We start from the raw sequence: 17,080 nt of genomic DNA, 5'->3' as shown, positions 1-17,080 counted from the left end.
TCAGAAAAGTCAAAAATAACAAACTACACATCCCAAATCATAGTTTTCAGACAGCATTCACCTACGAAATACTAAGAAACCTTAGCTCAGAAAAGTCTGAAATAGCCAACTACTCATCCCAAACTCGAAGTTTCAGACAACAAACACCTATGAGTGACTAAGAATTCTAGCTCTGAAAAGTCCAAAAAGCAAACTACACCTCCCAAATCATAGGTTTCAGACACCACACACCTATGAAAGACTAAGAAATCCAACTCAGAAAAGTCAAAAACAACAAACTACATATCCCAAATCATAAGTTTCACTCAACACACACCAACGAAAGGCTAAGAAACCTAGCTCATAAAAGCCTGAAATAGCAAACTACTCATCCCAAACTATTGGTTTCAGACAACATTCACCTAGGAAATACTAGGAAACCTTAGCTCAGAAGAGCCTGAAGTAGCAAACTACACATCCCAAATCATAGGTCTCGGGGTCCTTGCCTGTGGGGGTCTGTGGGTCCCCTGAGGGTCGGTGATCCTTTGGGAGCTCGGGGGGACCGTTGGGGACGGGAGGAGGGGCTTTGGGGGTCGGGGGCTGGCATTTGGGGGTCTGGATGGGCCTTTGGGGCGCCAGGAGGGCCTTTGTGTGCCTGGGGGACATTTGGGGACCGGTGGAGGGCCTTTGGGACCCCGTTGGTCCTTTGGGAGCTCGATGTGCCTTTGGGGGGCCCGGGGATGGCATTTGGGGGTCTGGGTGGGCCTTTGGGGCGCCGGTGGCCCTTTGGGAGCTTGGGGGGCCTTTGAGTGTCCGGGGGGACAGTTGGGAGCCTGGGGGACATTTGGGGCCTGGGGATGGCCTTTGGGGGTCTGGGTGGGCCTTTGGGGGACCGGTGGAGGGCCTTTGGGAGTTTGGGGGGCTTTGAGGACCGGGGGCTTCCTTCGGGGTTGGGGTAGGAGGATTGGAACCCTTTGGGGTTGGGTTAGAGGACCTCACAACACTGTTCAAATGAAACTTGTGTATTATAACGACCACACTCAAATTATCTTCTAAAATCTCTTCAAAAATCATCTTTTAAAATGTCTCTATCTGTTTCGCCGAAATAGTTCCATAACCTGTCTAAAATAGTTTTGCCCAAATAATCCCTAAACGTAAATTCAGCGTGTTCCTTTGTTATTGGCATCTCTGCGCTAACACATTTCAAATTAATAAGAAACCTTTTCGCGCGCTAAAACAATTCATCGCTAAGATGTTTCTTGCCTAATTGTTTCCATGGCCTTTGGTTATTAATATCCTTTGGAGTTCGACCAGTAGAACTGTTCCCGAGGCAAAGACATTAATGATTTGGATCTATTCCTGGAGAAATGTTTCTAGGCGAAAATTTTTAAAGTCTGACAGATGATGTCATTGATTGATTGATCTGTCAAGAAAGGGGAAATTAATTTGTTGTTTCTAAGGGGAATTATTGATTCACGATAGGTGAATTGAGGTCGACAGCACAGGTGTTCTGACTCGTGACAGCACCATGTGGTTTATGGTTTTCTCAGTGAGAAAGTTCCTGTTTTTTCATTCTCACTGAGAAAACCATAAAACAGACATGAATTGCTGTTGACATCAATAAATGTGACAAAGTTCATGTTTTTCAAATTCTCACTGACAAAAACCATAAAACATCCATATTTTGATGTTGACATCCGAGAAAAACATCAAATAAATCGACCAACACACATAACCATCCATGAAAACATACATAAATGTGACAAAATTCCTGTTTTTCAAATTCTCATTGACAAAAAACCATAAACCACGTGGTTCTCGTGCCAATATATGGTGTTAAAAAAAGTTGTAGGTGGCAGCAGGGGTGGGCAATGGGACCTCCTGACCCCTCTCTACTATAGTCCACTAGTTTAGTCCAAATGAGGTGCCATTTGTAGACATTAAGTTGAAAAAATTTAACAATTGAACAGGTAGCCATATGTAAGATGAAAATTAACAGCCAAAAAACCAAAATGTAACGGTCTGTTATCTCGGGAAAAGCAATATCTTACCTCTCATAGATCCAAATAAGTGTTGTTCGTACTACATATCTACATTTCAGTTTAGTTATGAATAACGTTGCTTCTCTTTTATTGTTGTTTTGTGCATAAACTAAAATCTTATAAAAAAGGATTACATTTTCATGTAATATGGCTGTCTTTTTTGTTGTATCTGTCTCCCTTCCAAAGTAAAATCCTTCATCTGTATACTGTTAGATTTATTGAACAACAAGAATTCATATTCTCTGATGTATGCTTGACCCTCATTCAATTTCATCCTGAATGCTCTTTTCAAGAATTTATTATTTTGTTTAATTTACAGTAATGGGCTCTGATTTGTTTTTTTCATTCTAGGAGTTCTTTCTAAATCAGATGCAGCGTCAATTTCCTCAGGGTCAAATATACCCTTATATTATTGAAGACTTGGTTATTGCAGTAAACCCAGGGACGAAAATTGGGGTTTGCACTAATGCAGAAGTAAAATTATATCGTAGTCAGAGGAAAAGGGATTATCTCACTCACATCTTTACCATAGCTCAGACTACTTATCAGTCTACTATTCATCCTACAATGAGTCAATGTATCTGTCTTCCTGTTGAAAGCGAATCACGGAAAACAGAAAGAGCCAATTTTTGGATGATGCATGGGGCTGGTTTAAGAAAGGTATGGTACCGTAAATTTTCCAAGCATTTACCTTAACTTTGCATTAGGAATGTAAAGGCAAATTCCCAAAAGCCTCAGAGATCGTCTACAGTAGATATAATGCGCGCAATAAACCTTCAACCAATGAAAGAAAATGAGAATGTACATTTATACCTATACAATTTTGAAAAAACGGCGGATTTAAACGGAAGGCCGGGAGAAAACTGGGTGAAACAATTCAATCCTTTCTTAACCACAAAGCATAAATTGCATTTAAAGCATTACCAATGGATTACTGAAAAGATTTTGAAAAATTAGAACAAGCCGTTTTTGCACAGTTTCAACTCTTTCCCGAACACTTTTAAAGAAAGTTTAGAAACGAGAGAAAGCGAGCTAATGAAACACAAGGAATACGGGTACAAATTAAAAGATTTGTGCTTAAAATGGCTAGAGTTAGAAAATTATAGAATGTTAGAAGACCCAAAGGAGATATAAGAAAAGTTGACGGAAGTGATAGATAAAACAGTAATGGAACAATTCTTAGAAAATACCCACAGAGAATTTGAAATATATTTGAAAGAAAAGAACCTGAAAACAAGTGAAGAAAGAAATGGTGGAATTTGCAAATAGATGGACCGAAATAAGAGAGGAAGTTGAGGACACAGAGATATTTCAATATAGAGAGTATAACAAAAATAGGCACTATAACATGGAGCAAGGAGAATTAACTTGCTATAATTGTGGTACTACGGGCATTTTGCGGTACAGTCCAAAGAAAAACGATAAAATTAGGCTTAGTACCTGCTCTTGCAGTGGATGTTTTAGTAGTAGGAGACTTTGGGGATATCGGAAATCTCCTATTTTTAAAAGCGACTTCTTTAAAGGAAGAACATGCAGAAGTAAAAAGCACATAATATTGAAAATAAGACGCATGAAAATGATTTTTCGGGAAAATTTTCAGGAAATAGAAAACCTCAAAATACTTATACCGAATATGAAACACCGCCAAGTCCATACCAAAGTGAAACACTCATTGTGCCAGAAACGAACGAGAACAAATTTATTGTATGCGCTTTTCCTCGTAAAGTTCAAGATATGCTGGTACAATATGACAAATCAAATGTCGGAATTCCTATTTGATGACGAATTATTTGTTTCTGCGGCAAAAGTAAAGAAAACAAAAAGAGGCAAGAAAGATGCAAAGCGAACCTACAATTCAAGAATTTAATTTTCATTAAGCTACAAATTAATTCCTGCTGCTACAAAAGAAAAAAAAAACAGAGAATAGAAATATTAAATGGAACCACAATAAAGAGATGCAGTCAAAGATAGTGGCCACTGGAGTTCAAGTTAGATTTAATGATGATTTAATTTGCGGGATTGAAAAAACTAAGAAAAGTAGAAATGAAAAGATAAATGCAAAAAAGATACAAAATGTACGGATTCAGTTTGCAGTGGTGAAAAATAAAACTACTAGTACTACTAACCACCCACCACAGCACTAAGCAGCCTGATGCCAATACAGCTACGAACGCTCTTCCTCCATCCCAGTCTATTCAAAGCCTCCCTTTTTACACCCTCCCAGGAAGTTCCCATTTCCTTTAAATTTTTCTTTATGACATCCTCCCACCCCAGAAGAGGACCGCCTGCTTTTCGTTTAGGCTTAGACGGTTGGCCGAAAAGGACAATTTTCGGCAATCTGTCATCCTTCATCCGCACAACGTGCCCGTTATTGGTTATTTGTCCTTTCGTTATTGCGCTAGAAAGCGGTATTGAACCACATTTCTCGTACAGCCTACTGTTTGTAATACGGTTAGTCAGCCGGATATCCAGAACAATCCGTAAGCAATTTCTCTGGAAAATATCTATCAAATCTTCATCCGCTTTTCGGAGCGCCCACACTTCAGAGCCATATTTTGACCACTGTCACCACTGTAGCTCCTAATATTCTAATCTTGGTTTGCAGACTTATCTTCCTATTCTTCCAAATTTTTTTTAGCTGTGAAAAAACACCCTGAGCCTCGGCTATTCTACTTTTAACATCTTCACTGTTCCCACTATCTTTACTACTGTACTAATACTACCACGGTAAGTGAAGCTGTCCCCCTGATCAATCTTTTCGTTACCCAACCTCACCTTTTCATCTTCACTTATTCCTAGCCTTAGTGACTTAGTATCCTTACCATTAATTTTCAAATCTATTCTAGCATCCTGAATCCGCAAAACCTGAAAAAGTTCATTCATTTTGCTCACACTTTCATCTAGGATGCTTAAATCATCAGCATAATCTAAGTCCAGGAGAGTTTTCCCCCCATATTTGATTCCTTGGTCTCCCATTGCATTTCCTGTGCTCATTAAGACAAAGTCCATCAAAATAATCCATATAAAGGGGGATAGAACACAGCCCTGCTTAACTCCTGATTTAATATAAAACCTGCTGAAAACCTCATTTCCTACCTTAATCGCAGCAGTGTTATTCTTGTACATAGCATTAATCAATTTAGTGTATTTGTCTGGTATACCATGCAAGGATAAAACCTTTGCTAAAGCTCTTCTATCAACAGAATCGAACGCTTGCTCATAATCTATAAAACTAAGGACCAAAGGTGTTTGAAAACTCAGGCACTTCTCAATTATTAACCTAAGAGTGAAAATTTGGTCAACACATCCTCTACCTTTTCTAAAATCGCACTGTTCTTCTATTAAAACTTGTCTACGGCATCTCTCAGTCTAAAAAGTATCATATTACTAAGTAATTTGCTACCTACAGAGACCAGACTAATGCCTCGATAATTGCCACACTCACTTTTGTCACCTTTTTTATAAAATGGCTTAATTAAAGTTTTCCTAAAATCGTTAGGTACTTCCCCTTTTTCAAAAATCATATTCATAGTCTTCAGTAACTTATTTGTCACGTCAGAGCCACTATATTTAAGAAACTTATTTACCACAATATCAGCACCTGGAGCCTTATTATTTTTTAATCCTTTTAGTACTGTCGCTAATTCTTCATCAAAAAACAAATCTTCCTTCACATCTAAGGTACACACACAAACTTTTTCATTTTCCTCTATATCTTTTCCAGGAACTCTATCACAGTTTAGTACAATTTCGAAGTGTTCTACCCATCTGTCTTAAACTCTTTCCTTTTCACTAATTGTGGCCCCGTTCATGTCTTTAACTGGGACAAGTCCGGATTGACTATTCCCTTTCAATTTATTAACATGCCAGTACAATAGTTTACTATTATGCCATCTAGCTGCATCTTCCAGATCTTCGGCAGTTTTATCCATGGCCTCTACTTCACACCTCCTTAGTTCATATTTTAATGTTTTCTCCACTTTCTTTGCATTCCTTTTGTTTTCATATGATCTATCACTCAGACAATTATTGTACAAGTCCCTTCTCCTTTCTATTAAATATAAAGCTTTTCACTAATATTCTTAGCTGCAGTCCTAGCTTTTTTCCCTAAGACACCTTCAGCATTTTGACAAACTATTTTTCTAAAATAATTCCAACCATCTTCTACATTGTCAAATTTTAAACTCTGAAGTTTAGTATTAAACTGTTCCTGGAAAGTATCTCTCAAATTCTCATCCTGGAGTCTAACAACATCATAACTTCCTGGGAGGTAGTTACCCTTCCGAAATTTCAGCTTTAAATTAACCATAGTCACTACTAGATGGTGATATTTACTTTTAATATAAATGACAACACTCCTATATACCCTAGTATCTTGTACTGATCCTGCTAGTCTTTGGTTTACTATAACATAATCAATGAGGTTTGCTGTCTTACCATCACGTAAAGACCATGTTAACTTATGAGCCAATTTATGACCAAACACCGTATTGGTTATAACTAGATTGTTATAGGCTACCTAAAAAATTGCAAAAGTCTGTATCCATTACTGTTTTCTTTTCCTACACCAAATTTACCTAGGCTAGGATACCATCTATCCCTATTTCTACCGACCTTGGTGTTAAAATTTTCTAGTAAAAAAACATATTTCTTCCTGGGACCCTGTCTATTTGTTTCTGTAACTGTAAGTAAAATTCAGCTGAATCACTAGTAACTCTGTCAGTCGGCTCCACAGGGGCATATACTACTAGCGTATAACTGATACCCTGAACTTTTTAATCATAAAATTAGCAATTAGTATTCTATTATTAATACCTTCCCAGCCTAAACAAGACTTAGCAACTTTCTTATTCATCATGAACCCTACTCCCTGTCTGTGTACCCCATCCTTCCTGCCCGAGTAAACAAATTCTATATCACCTAATTTCATACTTCCTACCCCTGGGATATGAGTTTCTGAAACTTCTAATAAGTCCAGTTTTAATCGTCTGAATTCGTCAGTCAAAATGTCGATACGATAGTCATTTTTGAACGTTGTAACAATCCAAGTTCAAATTTTCATGTTCTTTAAATCATTGAAATTATTTTTGCCTCAGAAAAAGCAATGATCCCGGATACCAGTGCAGGATGGGAATCACATATCTTCTTAAGTCTACACCGAAATGCTTAAGCCGGCTTAGAGCCGAACAGCAGGAAGTCCCTGGGAGCTCCAGTATGAATGGAGGCTTTGTGCAATCCTGGGCCCTTCTTGGTCACAACATAGTTTTCTGCACTTGGCGATGGTCTTCTATCAACAAGAGTCAAAGACGAGAACAAAAAAGCGCTTAAGGGAAACAGAGAGGCCAAAGACCCATTGGAGAAATTAATAAACTACAGTAAGACGAAAAAGCTTAGGAGGAAGGAGAAGGCCCTTGACCTATCAAGAGAAACTACAGATAATCATGAAATAGAATTGGATGGACTGCAATGGGTTATGGAAAGATTGGGAGGTACTGAATTTCGGGTTGGATTGAAGAAATATGGGAAGGAATCTGAGATTAATGTTATGAACTCAAAGGAGGTTTTGATCTTTTATGAGAGAGGAGGAATCCCTTGGAGAAGATCCCCTGCGGAAAAGGTGAAAGACTACCAATTGAAGTTATCAAATATTTTGCAGTAGGTTGCATAGGTTGCATTAAGACATGGCTAATTGTAGACAGAGAAAAGCCAAGACAGATAGTCTCCAAGTAATTGAGAGGCGGAGGCTCATTTGAAGGAGGCTCATCTGATTGAAAATGTATAGTTATAGTTCCCTTTTGAGAATGAAAGTGACCTAGCCCCATCCCCCTCCCTGAAATATTCTTTTCCCCAAACGCATCTGATCGAAATTGTGAGATAGCCATTTTATTAACAGTAGGCCAAAACCATATAAAAATGTCTTCAGAATAGACACAACCCCCCAGATCCCAGGGGCAAGGGAGTAAGTAGTTTCCCACGGCATATAAAGTTTTTATGGAACAATTGGTCGTATGACCTTGGATTAGATGGAACTTGTTTGATTGGAAAGCGGAAGCTCTAATGCCCTTTTTAAGATTCAAAAGTGAATGGAGGGCGACCATTCCCCCTCCTGCTTCCCCCAACCCTATCATTCCCCGAGACCCATCCAATCAAAAATCTAAGAGAGGTATTATATAAGAAAAGAGAGCTGTTTTGTTCAACATCACTGAAAGATCCAGTAATTACATTGTAAAAAAAAAGAAAAAAAATGTAAAAATATAATTAAGTAGAGCGATATTGAAAGTTTGAAGCAGGCAGTGATCAAATATATATAAATAATATAACTTAAAACAAGCGAAAACTACCATGAATGGAGAATTAAGAATGAAAATAAAATTATATCAAAATGGATAATTAAGCAAAACTCATAGTGATTACAAATTAATGCAAATAATAGTTACTATTGTCTCCCAAAAGCTATTGAGGTCTTGTGTCTCTTTCGGACTTTACTGAAAATGTCATATACTCTGAAAGTCTTTTAATATCATAACAAGGAAAATAGTAATATTATCAGCTCTCCGTAAATTATATCACCTTTAAGACAAACAGTCTTGAAACGATTAGTTGAGATTTAACATTCTTAAAAGAAACGACATTTCCACACTAGTTCTCCTTATAACTCCGTTTCATTAATAATTACAGAGAGTTGATAGCCATAAATTGTGAACTGGGGTCTCTCTTTTCAGTTTCATCTGAAGCATAATTAATGTTAAAGCCTTCATGTGAATTTGAGGATATTGTTTATTTTCTTTATCTTCTATTCGTGCCTTGCCCAATAATTATACTCTTTCATCGAGGTAAATTCCAACTCCGGTAGATTTTTGCGGTTTATAATTTTAAGACTATTTTTCTTGCAGAAGAGGGTGAGAATTACTACTGAATATCTTTTAAAATTTTGTATTTGAGCCTCAGTGTCAAACTCAGCTCCTTATTTTTCCCTGAAAAACATTTTATCGCTTTAATAGCACATAGATGTTGGTGTTCGAAATACCTATATTGTCAGCACCCTTTGGTTTAAGGCACTGAGCGAACTCTTGTGAAAGACACACTACTCAGAATGTCTGAACACGCCCCATACAGTCCTAAGGATAAGGCTTCAAATTATTTAACTGGGATACAGTAAATTATACTTCTATCCCAGATGAATTGAGTTCAGTTGATCCAAAAAAGAAATATTTTAATATTGTTTAGAACGACTAGAAAGGTTCTTTATAACCTGCAAAAAGTACTATAATCAGAATTGTGCTAACATAATACTTTATTTTTCACTCATTATACAAACAAGAGAATTTTAGTAACACTACTGTGAAAATATTGAAAAAACATTAAAAAACAATGGCAATGTACTAAAAATAAATATATATTCCGTAAGACAAAATTACAGGAGAAAATACACAACAATAATTGAAGAACAGCCCACCAGGAACACTTGAAAAAGAGTTTCACCCAACGATCCGCCGCCAAATGGACAGCAGTTACCAGGACTAGCGGCACATCATCACTTCTGATGGGACTGTGAAGCCATTAATTAAGAAAAAAAATTAAAAAAGATCTTAAGGACTTAATGCTATATATAAATTTTTTTCTTCTTTTAACTTTGAATCTAATTATCTAAAATACGTCAAAATACCACTAAGACCATATATAACCATATATACCAGTAGAACAATATAAACTTACAATAAGGAAAATATAAAAACTAAGCACCGTAATAGTACTATATTCTATAAGAAAATTTTCAACGGAAAATTTGAAAAAAAAAATTAGAAATAAAGGAAACTAATTCTTAATCTTACTTACTTGCTTCATCCTCTTGCCGGCAACCAGGTCTGACAAAGGTGACTTGGAAGTCATAGTTCGTAGGCGATCGTTGCTGATAAAGTCTGTCCATCAGATTCCCTTGATTGTGCGAAGACACTTAGATTGAAGAATGTTGAGGTGGCGCTGGACAGCTGATGTTGTAGGCCAAGGTTTAGCTTTGTATAGCAGGATCGAATAGACTGACCCTCCAAGGATGTTCATTTTGGTGGCTCGTTTGATCAATTGCTTTTTCCAAACATAGCTCAGTCTACCGAAGACAGCAGAGGCCTTGACCGCGTGGGCAGTAACTTTATGGTCGATGCAGCCATCCTATGATATGATAGAATCAAGATAAGTGAAGTGGTTAGCCATTTCGATTTGGTTTCCGGTGACCAAGTAATTAGAATTGTCGGCATCAGACTTTGGCTGCATTACCATGACTGTCGTCTTCTTCCAGTTAATGGATAGTCCTGTCCTGGTAGGTTCATCCAGAAGCGTATTTAGAGCCATAAGCAGCTGTGGCTTGGAGTTTGTGACTAGTGGTATGTCATCAGGAAAGTCACAATCAGTGACAATTCTATCCCCGTACTTGAGTCCAAAGCTGAACTTCTGGGTTGTGCAACTCACAAAATGGTCAATAATACAGTTAAATAGCTCAAGAGAAACTGAACAACCTTGTCTGACTCCTGTTATTATTGGAAAGAACGCGCTACGTCAGCCATTTACTTGCACACAGCTATCAGTCTTTTGATGCATGGCTCTGAGTAGGGGACATATTTTGACGGGATGCCAGTATTAGAAAAGATAGTCCATAAATAATCCCGATCAAATGAGTCGAAGGCTGCCTTGAAATCGACATAAGTAATGAAATCCTGCAAATCGGAACTCGTTCGTCTTCTCAATGATTAGTCTTATGGAGAATATCTGCTCTGTCCTTCATCGGCCAGGCATAAAACCAGCCTGCTCTACTCTGCGCTTTCGTCGGAGATGTGCAAAACATTGGTGCAATAAAACTATAGAAAAGACCTTGCCTGGTACTGAGAGAAGCGTTATCCCTCTATAGTAATTGTAGTCGCTCCTGGAACCTTTTCTCTTCCAAAGTTTTAGGATCACTCCTGTACGCCAGTCTTTCGGGATGATCTCTGAGTCCCGTTTTGCATTGAATAGCATTTGGAGCCATAGCAGGATAGTGACATTAATTGCGGTCTTTCAATTTTTTCACAGCATTTTAGATTTTTACCACTGAAAACGGATTAATATCAACATTAACCAGGTTATTCACAGATGCCAGGAGATTTGCGGTTTTTCAATTTCTTAACAGCATTTTGATGTCCACTACTGAGAACGGATTAATGTCAACTTCAACCAGATTATTATAGAGATGAGTGATGGCAGGAGTCGCCACAGATGGAAAGAGAGGGGACGCATTAAGCAGAGATGAAAAGTTTTCATTCCACCTTGAAAGGTTGGACACTATATCTTCAAGGAGTACTCCGTCCACAGATTGTACTTTTTCTATTGGTCTAGCACACTTGCCCGAGAGGTCACGGAAGTGTTTGCACACTGCTCCAACATCCTTTCTTGTGGCAGCTTCTTGTAGCTCATCAGCTTTGGCGTTAACGAATGAATTGAGACTTCTATGTATCAGCTTATTCCTTACGCCACTGAGATGTCAATAGGCCTTCATATCCCCCCGCAGTCTGGCCTGCCTTCAGAGTGTAATGACGTCCACAGTCTCCTGTGACAGCCAAGGCTTTTTGACCACTTGCAAGCCAAGAGTTGTTCTAGCTGCGTCGGTAGCTTCAGTTTGAAACAAATGCCACAAGACTTCTACATCCGAAAAGCGGGACAGGCTTTCAAAACGGTTTTTAATCATAAATGCGTACCGCTGTTTAATGGGAGCAGTATCAAGACTGCGGGGATTTAGTGTTGCAATGTGCTTGTCGACCTTCTTCAGCGTAATATGAGCTTAATTATCTTCTGTTCAGCTTAATATGAATTTTCAAGCGGATAAAATCATAAGAATATAGTTATGCAGAGGTAGTATTTTCTTAATAAAAAAAAAAAAAAAAAAAAAAAAAAAAAATAGGTAGAAAAACATTAAACTCAAAAGTGCTAAAACTTAATCTTATAGGGTGTCAACAAGGAGTCAAATTTTTTGGGAGTTCTACATACTAGTGTTAAGAGAACGCATTCAAAAGAATGCAAGCTTTGAAGAGGCCCAACGCGAGTCCGTAATTTTAATGGGAAAATATTTGTTATATGTTAGTTTTTAAAAAATTATAATCGAGAAACAAAGTTTTATCAAAAGCAAGAACTGAGAACTTATTCTCATTATTTTTCATTTTGCTTGAAGAGGCTTTTCTAGAAATGGCATCAAGAATCTCAAATAGATTTTTTTTAAATTTTAGTCTGTACATATAAACTTATATGTGAAAACTATACCATGAAACTCAGTCCATCAGAGAACCTTTTGTAGAGGTTTCAAGGTTCTATGAACAAAAATATGGAATTTTGAATTTCTTTCGGCATGGAAGATCATGGATGCGTCTCTATTTGTTTCTGTTTCTTCTTTCTTTTTTCCCCAGGATTTGTCGTATGGCACCAATAGTCTTAGAAAAATTGGAGATGGCGCATTGGAACCGAAAGTAAAAGTAACAGTGACCTTTCTAAGTAACCAAAAAATTACGCCACAGCAAAGCAACGGTTTTGGCCATTTATGACACAGAACGACAATTTTGAGCCAAAGAGTCCCAAGTAGCTACATAGCTAAGCTTGAAAATTATCAAAAACTATTTATTGAGCTTCCCCCTCTTAGAAGCAGCAATGCCGTGCGGTGGCGTATTTGTAGACTCACGTAGTCTGTATAGAGTAAACGGTTAGCATAGACATTTCTTTTTAAAGCTTCATTTAACCAAATTGATTCATTGTATTTTAATAAAATTATGTACGGTGATACATAATTGTGCATTAGCTATTATGGAGGAGGGCTGGATGGTCATACTGTGAGGGGGTGTATGCCCGATGACTCAAAAATAGTTTTTTATGCTTCAGTTTTCTAACTGTTCGTGCGTAGAAATTAATCTCTGGTCTCGCTTCATTTGGGCTGAGCCTGAATATGGAATTTCCCTGGAAAGGAGAGTGTTACCACAAATTTTGTTTTTATTGACATTTCAATGGAAACATTGTAATTTTGTTTATTTTATAATATTTAACAGTTCGTGATTAGGAGCTGGAATTAAGAAGTGATCCATGTTAAAAGTAACCCAAACTCTTAAAAATTGTGCTTTGACTACTTCATGAACATCTAAAGAATTTAATTAATATGGTAATTCCAATTTATACGTTTTGGACTAAATCCTTTTAGTTTAACTTCACCCCAAAAAGTTGCTAGACTGAAAAAATTCGTCCCATATCTGAAAAAGGAGGAATATATCCTAATAAGGGCTAATCCTGGAATTAATAATTTTTCCAGCCTTTCTCTAAAAACACGTAAAATTTTTCTTTTTTCTAAGAAGGATGGTCATAGACTCGTGTTTTGTTTGTTGTTGTTTGTTTGTTTAGTTGGTTTGATTTGTCCCTCAGGAGTGACTGTATCGAGCCAGTAGTCTTAAAATGTCAGGAGAGGCTTGCTTGGACATGGAAATTTTCATTGTTCTTATTAAGAAGCAAAAAATTATGTCAGGCGTTTTCCCCGTGGAAAATGCCCCAGTGGAAAATTCCCTCCACAGAAATTACTCCACTGAAAAGTTGCCCCTCCTTCCAAAAATCCCCCCAGAAAATTCACCCACGAGAACTTCTCCCCTGGATAATTCCCCCGTATTCCTACTGCATCATATCATATGGTAACTAGAAGGAAAACTGAAATTTTCTACTCACCTGTTTAAGTCAGAGGCAATGCTATAGCGCCGCCTATACTAAACAGCCATAAGCCTTCAATGAATTATTATTTGTTTATTTATTTTTTCACAGAGGCACTTCATATGGAAGGGGTGGTCGTATAAACTTCGGAGGGCGCTCATTCAGTTGCAAATTAAATGTTCTAGTGTCGTTCTTAAGAATCATTAAATAAAAAAACAAGTTTTTTCTACTTAAAGTAAGGAGCAACATTAAAACTTAAAACGAACAGAAATCATTCCGTATGTGAAGGGGCTTGCCTCCTCCTCAACACCTCGCTCTTTAAGCTAAAGTTTTTTAGTACTTTTGAAAAAAAATTCTTTTTGTTCCAATTAAACGAACAAAGTGTTTCAGAAGTCGTTTTCGAAGAATTGGGAGAAAATTTAAACTTTAGCATAAAGAGCGAGGTGTTGAGAAGGAGACAACCCCCTAACCCCCTAGACGGAATAATTTCTGTTTATTTTAAGTTTTAATGTTGCTCCTTACTTTCAGTTGAAGAAACTTGTTTTTATTTTATTTAATTTCTGATCGTTTTTTAAATAATGCCAGGAAATCTGGCCCCACCTCCACGGAGAAAACCCCCTCCCCACTAAAATATCCTCTAGACAATTCAATCCCAGTCAAAACTTACCCCGGACAATTACTTTTAACACATCTGTGCGTAAAATTGAGACGGAAAAGAGAAAGCAAGACATATAAAAAGAATTTTGTGAAGAATTCTGGCCAATTCCCCCAGTGTATAATTCCCCTGACAAGTTCACTCCCTAGAAACTTCCCTCCCCACGAAAAACTCGCCCGTGGAAAAAAAAAACAGCAGAAATTTTTCCTCCCCCCCCATCTTACCTGAAAATGTATGCCTACATCCCAATAACAAATACTATGCGCAAACAATGTGCAAATTTTATAACTTAAAGACCTTTCCCCTGAGGATGGGGGGTGGGTGTAAATTTTGATTGCTCGATTTTGGGAAAAAAAAGGGGCGGAGAGGGGGCCTAGTTGCCCTCCAATTGTTTTGGTCACTTAAAAAGGGCACTAGAACTTTTTTTTTTCCGTTTGAATGAGCCCTCTTCCAATATTCTAGAACCAATGGGTCAGTACGATCACCCCTGAAGCAAAAAACAAACAAAAAACAAGAAACAAACAAATAAACATGCATCCGTTATGTTTCTTTTGGCAAAAAATGCAGAATTCCACATTTTTGCAGATAGGAGCTTGAAACCACTACCCCTCATGCCGTTTTCCCTCCTAAATGCATCCGAGGAAAGTTTTGAGATATCTGTTTTATTCAAAATAGCCTTGAGGTCGAATAATTATGGTCCCGAGGTTGACAACCCCATTCTCTCGTAGCCCCAGGTGGAAGGGCTGTAGCCTAAGTTATATAAGTCGCTCATTTTTAACATATTAGTTTTCAATTAGGTAAAGAGGGCAGGTTTGATCCTGGATCAACAAAAATAGCTTAGAGTATTTAAAAGAGGGAGAGAGAGAGAGAGAGAGAGAGAGAGAGAGAGAGAGAGAGAGAGAGAGAGAGAGAGAGAGAGAGAGAGAGAGAGAGAGAGAGAGAGAGAGAGAAAGAGAGAGAGAGAGAGAGAGAGAGAGAGAGAGAGAGAGAGAGAGAGAGAGAGAGAGAGAGAGAGAGAGAGAGAGAGAGAGAGAGAGAGAGAGAGAGAGAGAGAGAGAGAGAGAGAGAGAGAGAGAGAGAGAGAGAGAGAGAGAGAGAGAGAGAGAGAGAGAGAGAGAGAGAGAGAGAGAGAGAGAGAAAGAGAGAGAGAGAGAGAGAGGGGAGGGGGAAGAGAGAGAGAGAGAGAGAGAGAGAGAGAGAGAGAAAGAAAGAAAAAGAATTCAACCATCAGATACAACCTGTTGGGTTGTATCTGATTGTTGTTTCCATCCTTATAATCTACTAATATTTATTCACACTTCACCTATAAATTAATAATCACAAAAACTTAATCATTAACAACTTCCCAAAAGGTAACATTTCAACCCACTCTTGAACTGGCGAACATTATCTGCCACCTTCATACCCTTCGAGAGGGATTTCCACACGTGCGGTCCTGCAAAACACGGAAATAAAGGTAATCCTTGAGTACTTCGAGACTCGAACATTATCCTTGAAGAATGCCTAGTTTCATAACAATGATAAAACGAGTTAGACTTGAAAATTTCCCAAAAACAACACCATTCAGATACATTTATTTTTTAAGTAATGGGAGTACCAATTCTATAAAAAGTCATGAAATCCGTTTTTCAAATGTTAACAGATAGGCAGCTAAATCTCGTCCAGTTAAAACTTGCCAGTTCATTTAGGGCCTTAAAAGCCTTTTCAATCAAAAGATTTTCGCAAGATGATGCTACTGTAAACACACTGTCATCAGCAAATGAAGTGATTAATGTCTGACGAAGGTGACTTGGAAGTCATAGTTCGTAGGCGATCGTTGCTGATAAAGTCTGTCCATCAGATTCCCTTGATTTTGTGAAGACACTTAGATTGAAGAATGTTGAGGTGGCGCTGGACAGTTGATGTTGTAGGCCAAGGTTTAGCTCTGTATAGCAGGATCGAATAGACTAACCCTCCAAGGATGTTCATTTTGGTGGCTCGTTTGATCAATTGCTTTTTCCAAACATAGCTCAGTCTACCGAAGACAGCAGAGGCCTTGACTGCGTGGGCAGCAACTTTATGGTCGATGCAGCCATCCCATGATATGATAGAATCAAGATAAGTGAAGTGGTCAGCCACTTCGATTTGGTTTCCGGCGACCAAGTAATTAGAATTGTCGGCATCAAACTTTGGCTGTACTACCATGACTGTCTTCTTCTTCCAGTTAATGGATAGTCCTGTCCTGGTAGGTTCATCCAGAAGCGTATTTATAGCCATAAGCAGCTGTGGCTTGGAGTTTGTGACTAGTGGTATGTCATGAAGAAAGTCACAATCAGTGACAACTCTACCCCCGTACTTGAGTCCAAAGCTGAACTTCTTGGTTGTACAACTCACAAAATGGTCAATAATACAGATAAATAGCTCAAGAGAAACTGAACAACCTTGTCGGACTCCTTGTCTGTTGTTATTGGAAAGAACGTGCTACGTCAACTATTTAGTTGCACACAGCTATCAGTCTTTTGATGCATGGCTCTGAGTAGGGGACATATTTTGACGGGATGCCAGTATTAGAAAAGATATTCCATAGATAATCTCGATCAAATGAGTCGAATGCAAAGGATAGTGCCAGCACCATTTTCAAGCAGCTCCATGGAGATTTCACAGATGCCGGTCTTTCAATTTTTTCACAGCATTTTAGATTTCTACCACTGAAAACAGATTAATGTCA

At 38.1% G+C, this 17,080-nt stretch overlaps 1 protein-coding gene across 2 annotated transcripts in view; it reads left to right on the top strand.

Annotated features, from left to right (window-relative positions):
- The window catches only part of LOC148952624 (major facilitator superfamily domain-containing protein 6-A-like), a 747,865-nt gene that overhangs the window by 134,606 nt on the left and 596,179 nt on the right, over nt 1-17,080 (top strand). For both annotated transcript variants that reach the window (XM_089089986.1, XM_089089985.1), the window contains exon 3: nt 2,373-2,681. In XM_089089986.1, coding sequence (XP_088946112.1) covers nt 2,373-2,681 — 309 coding nt within the window. The remainder of the gene's footprint in view (nt 1-2,372; nt 2,682-17,080) is intronic.

This window comes from Artemia sp. Qi Xiang Cuo, chromosome 5 (assembly GCF_049724085.1).
Source record: "Artemia sp. Qi Xiang Cuo chromosome 5, ASM4972408v1, whole genome shotgun sequence".
Classification (NCBI taxonomy): Eukaryota; Metazoa; Arthropoda; class Branchiopoda; order Anostraca; family Artemiidae; genus Artemia; species Artemia sp. Qi Xiang Cuo.
The sequence above is the reverse complement of the archived record's forward strand: the minus strand, read 5'-3'. Positions and strand labels throughout refer to the sequence as shown.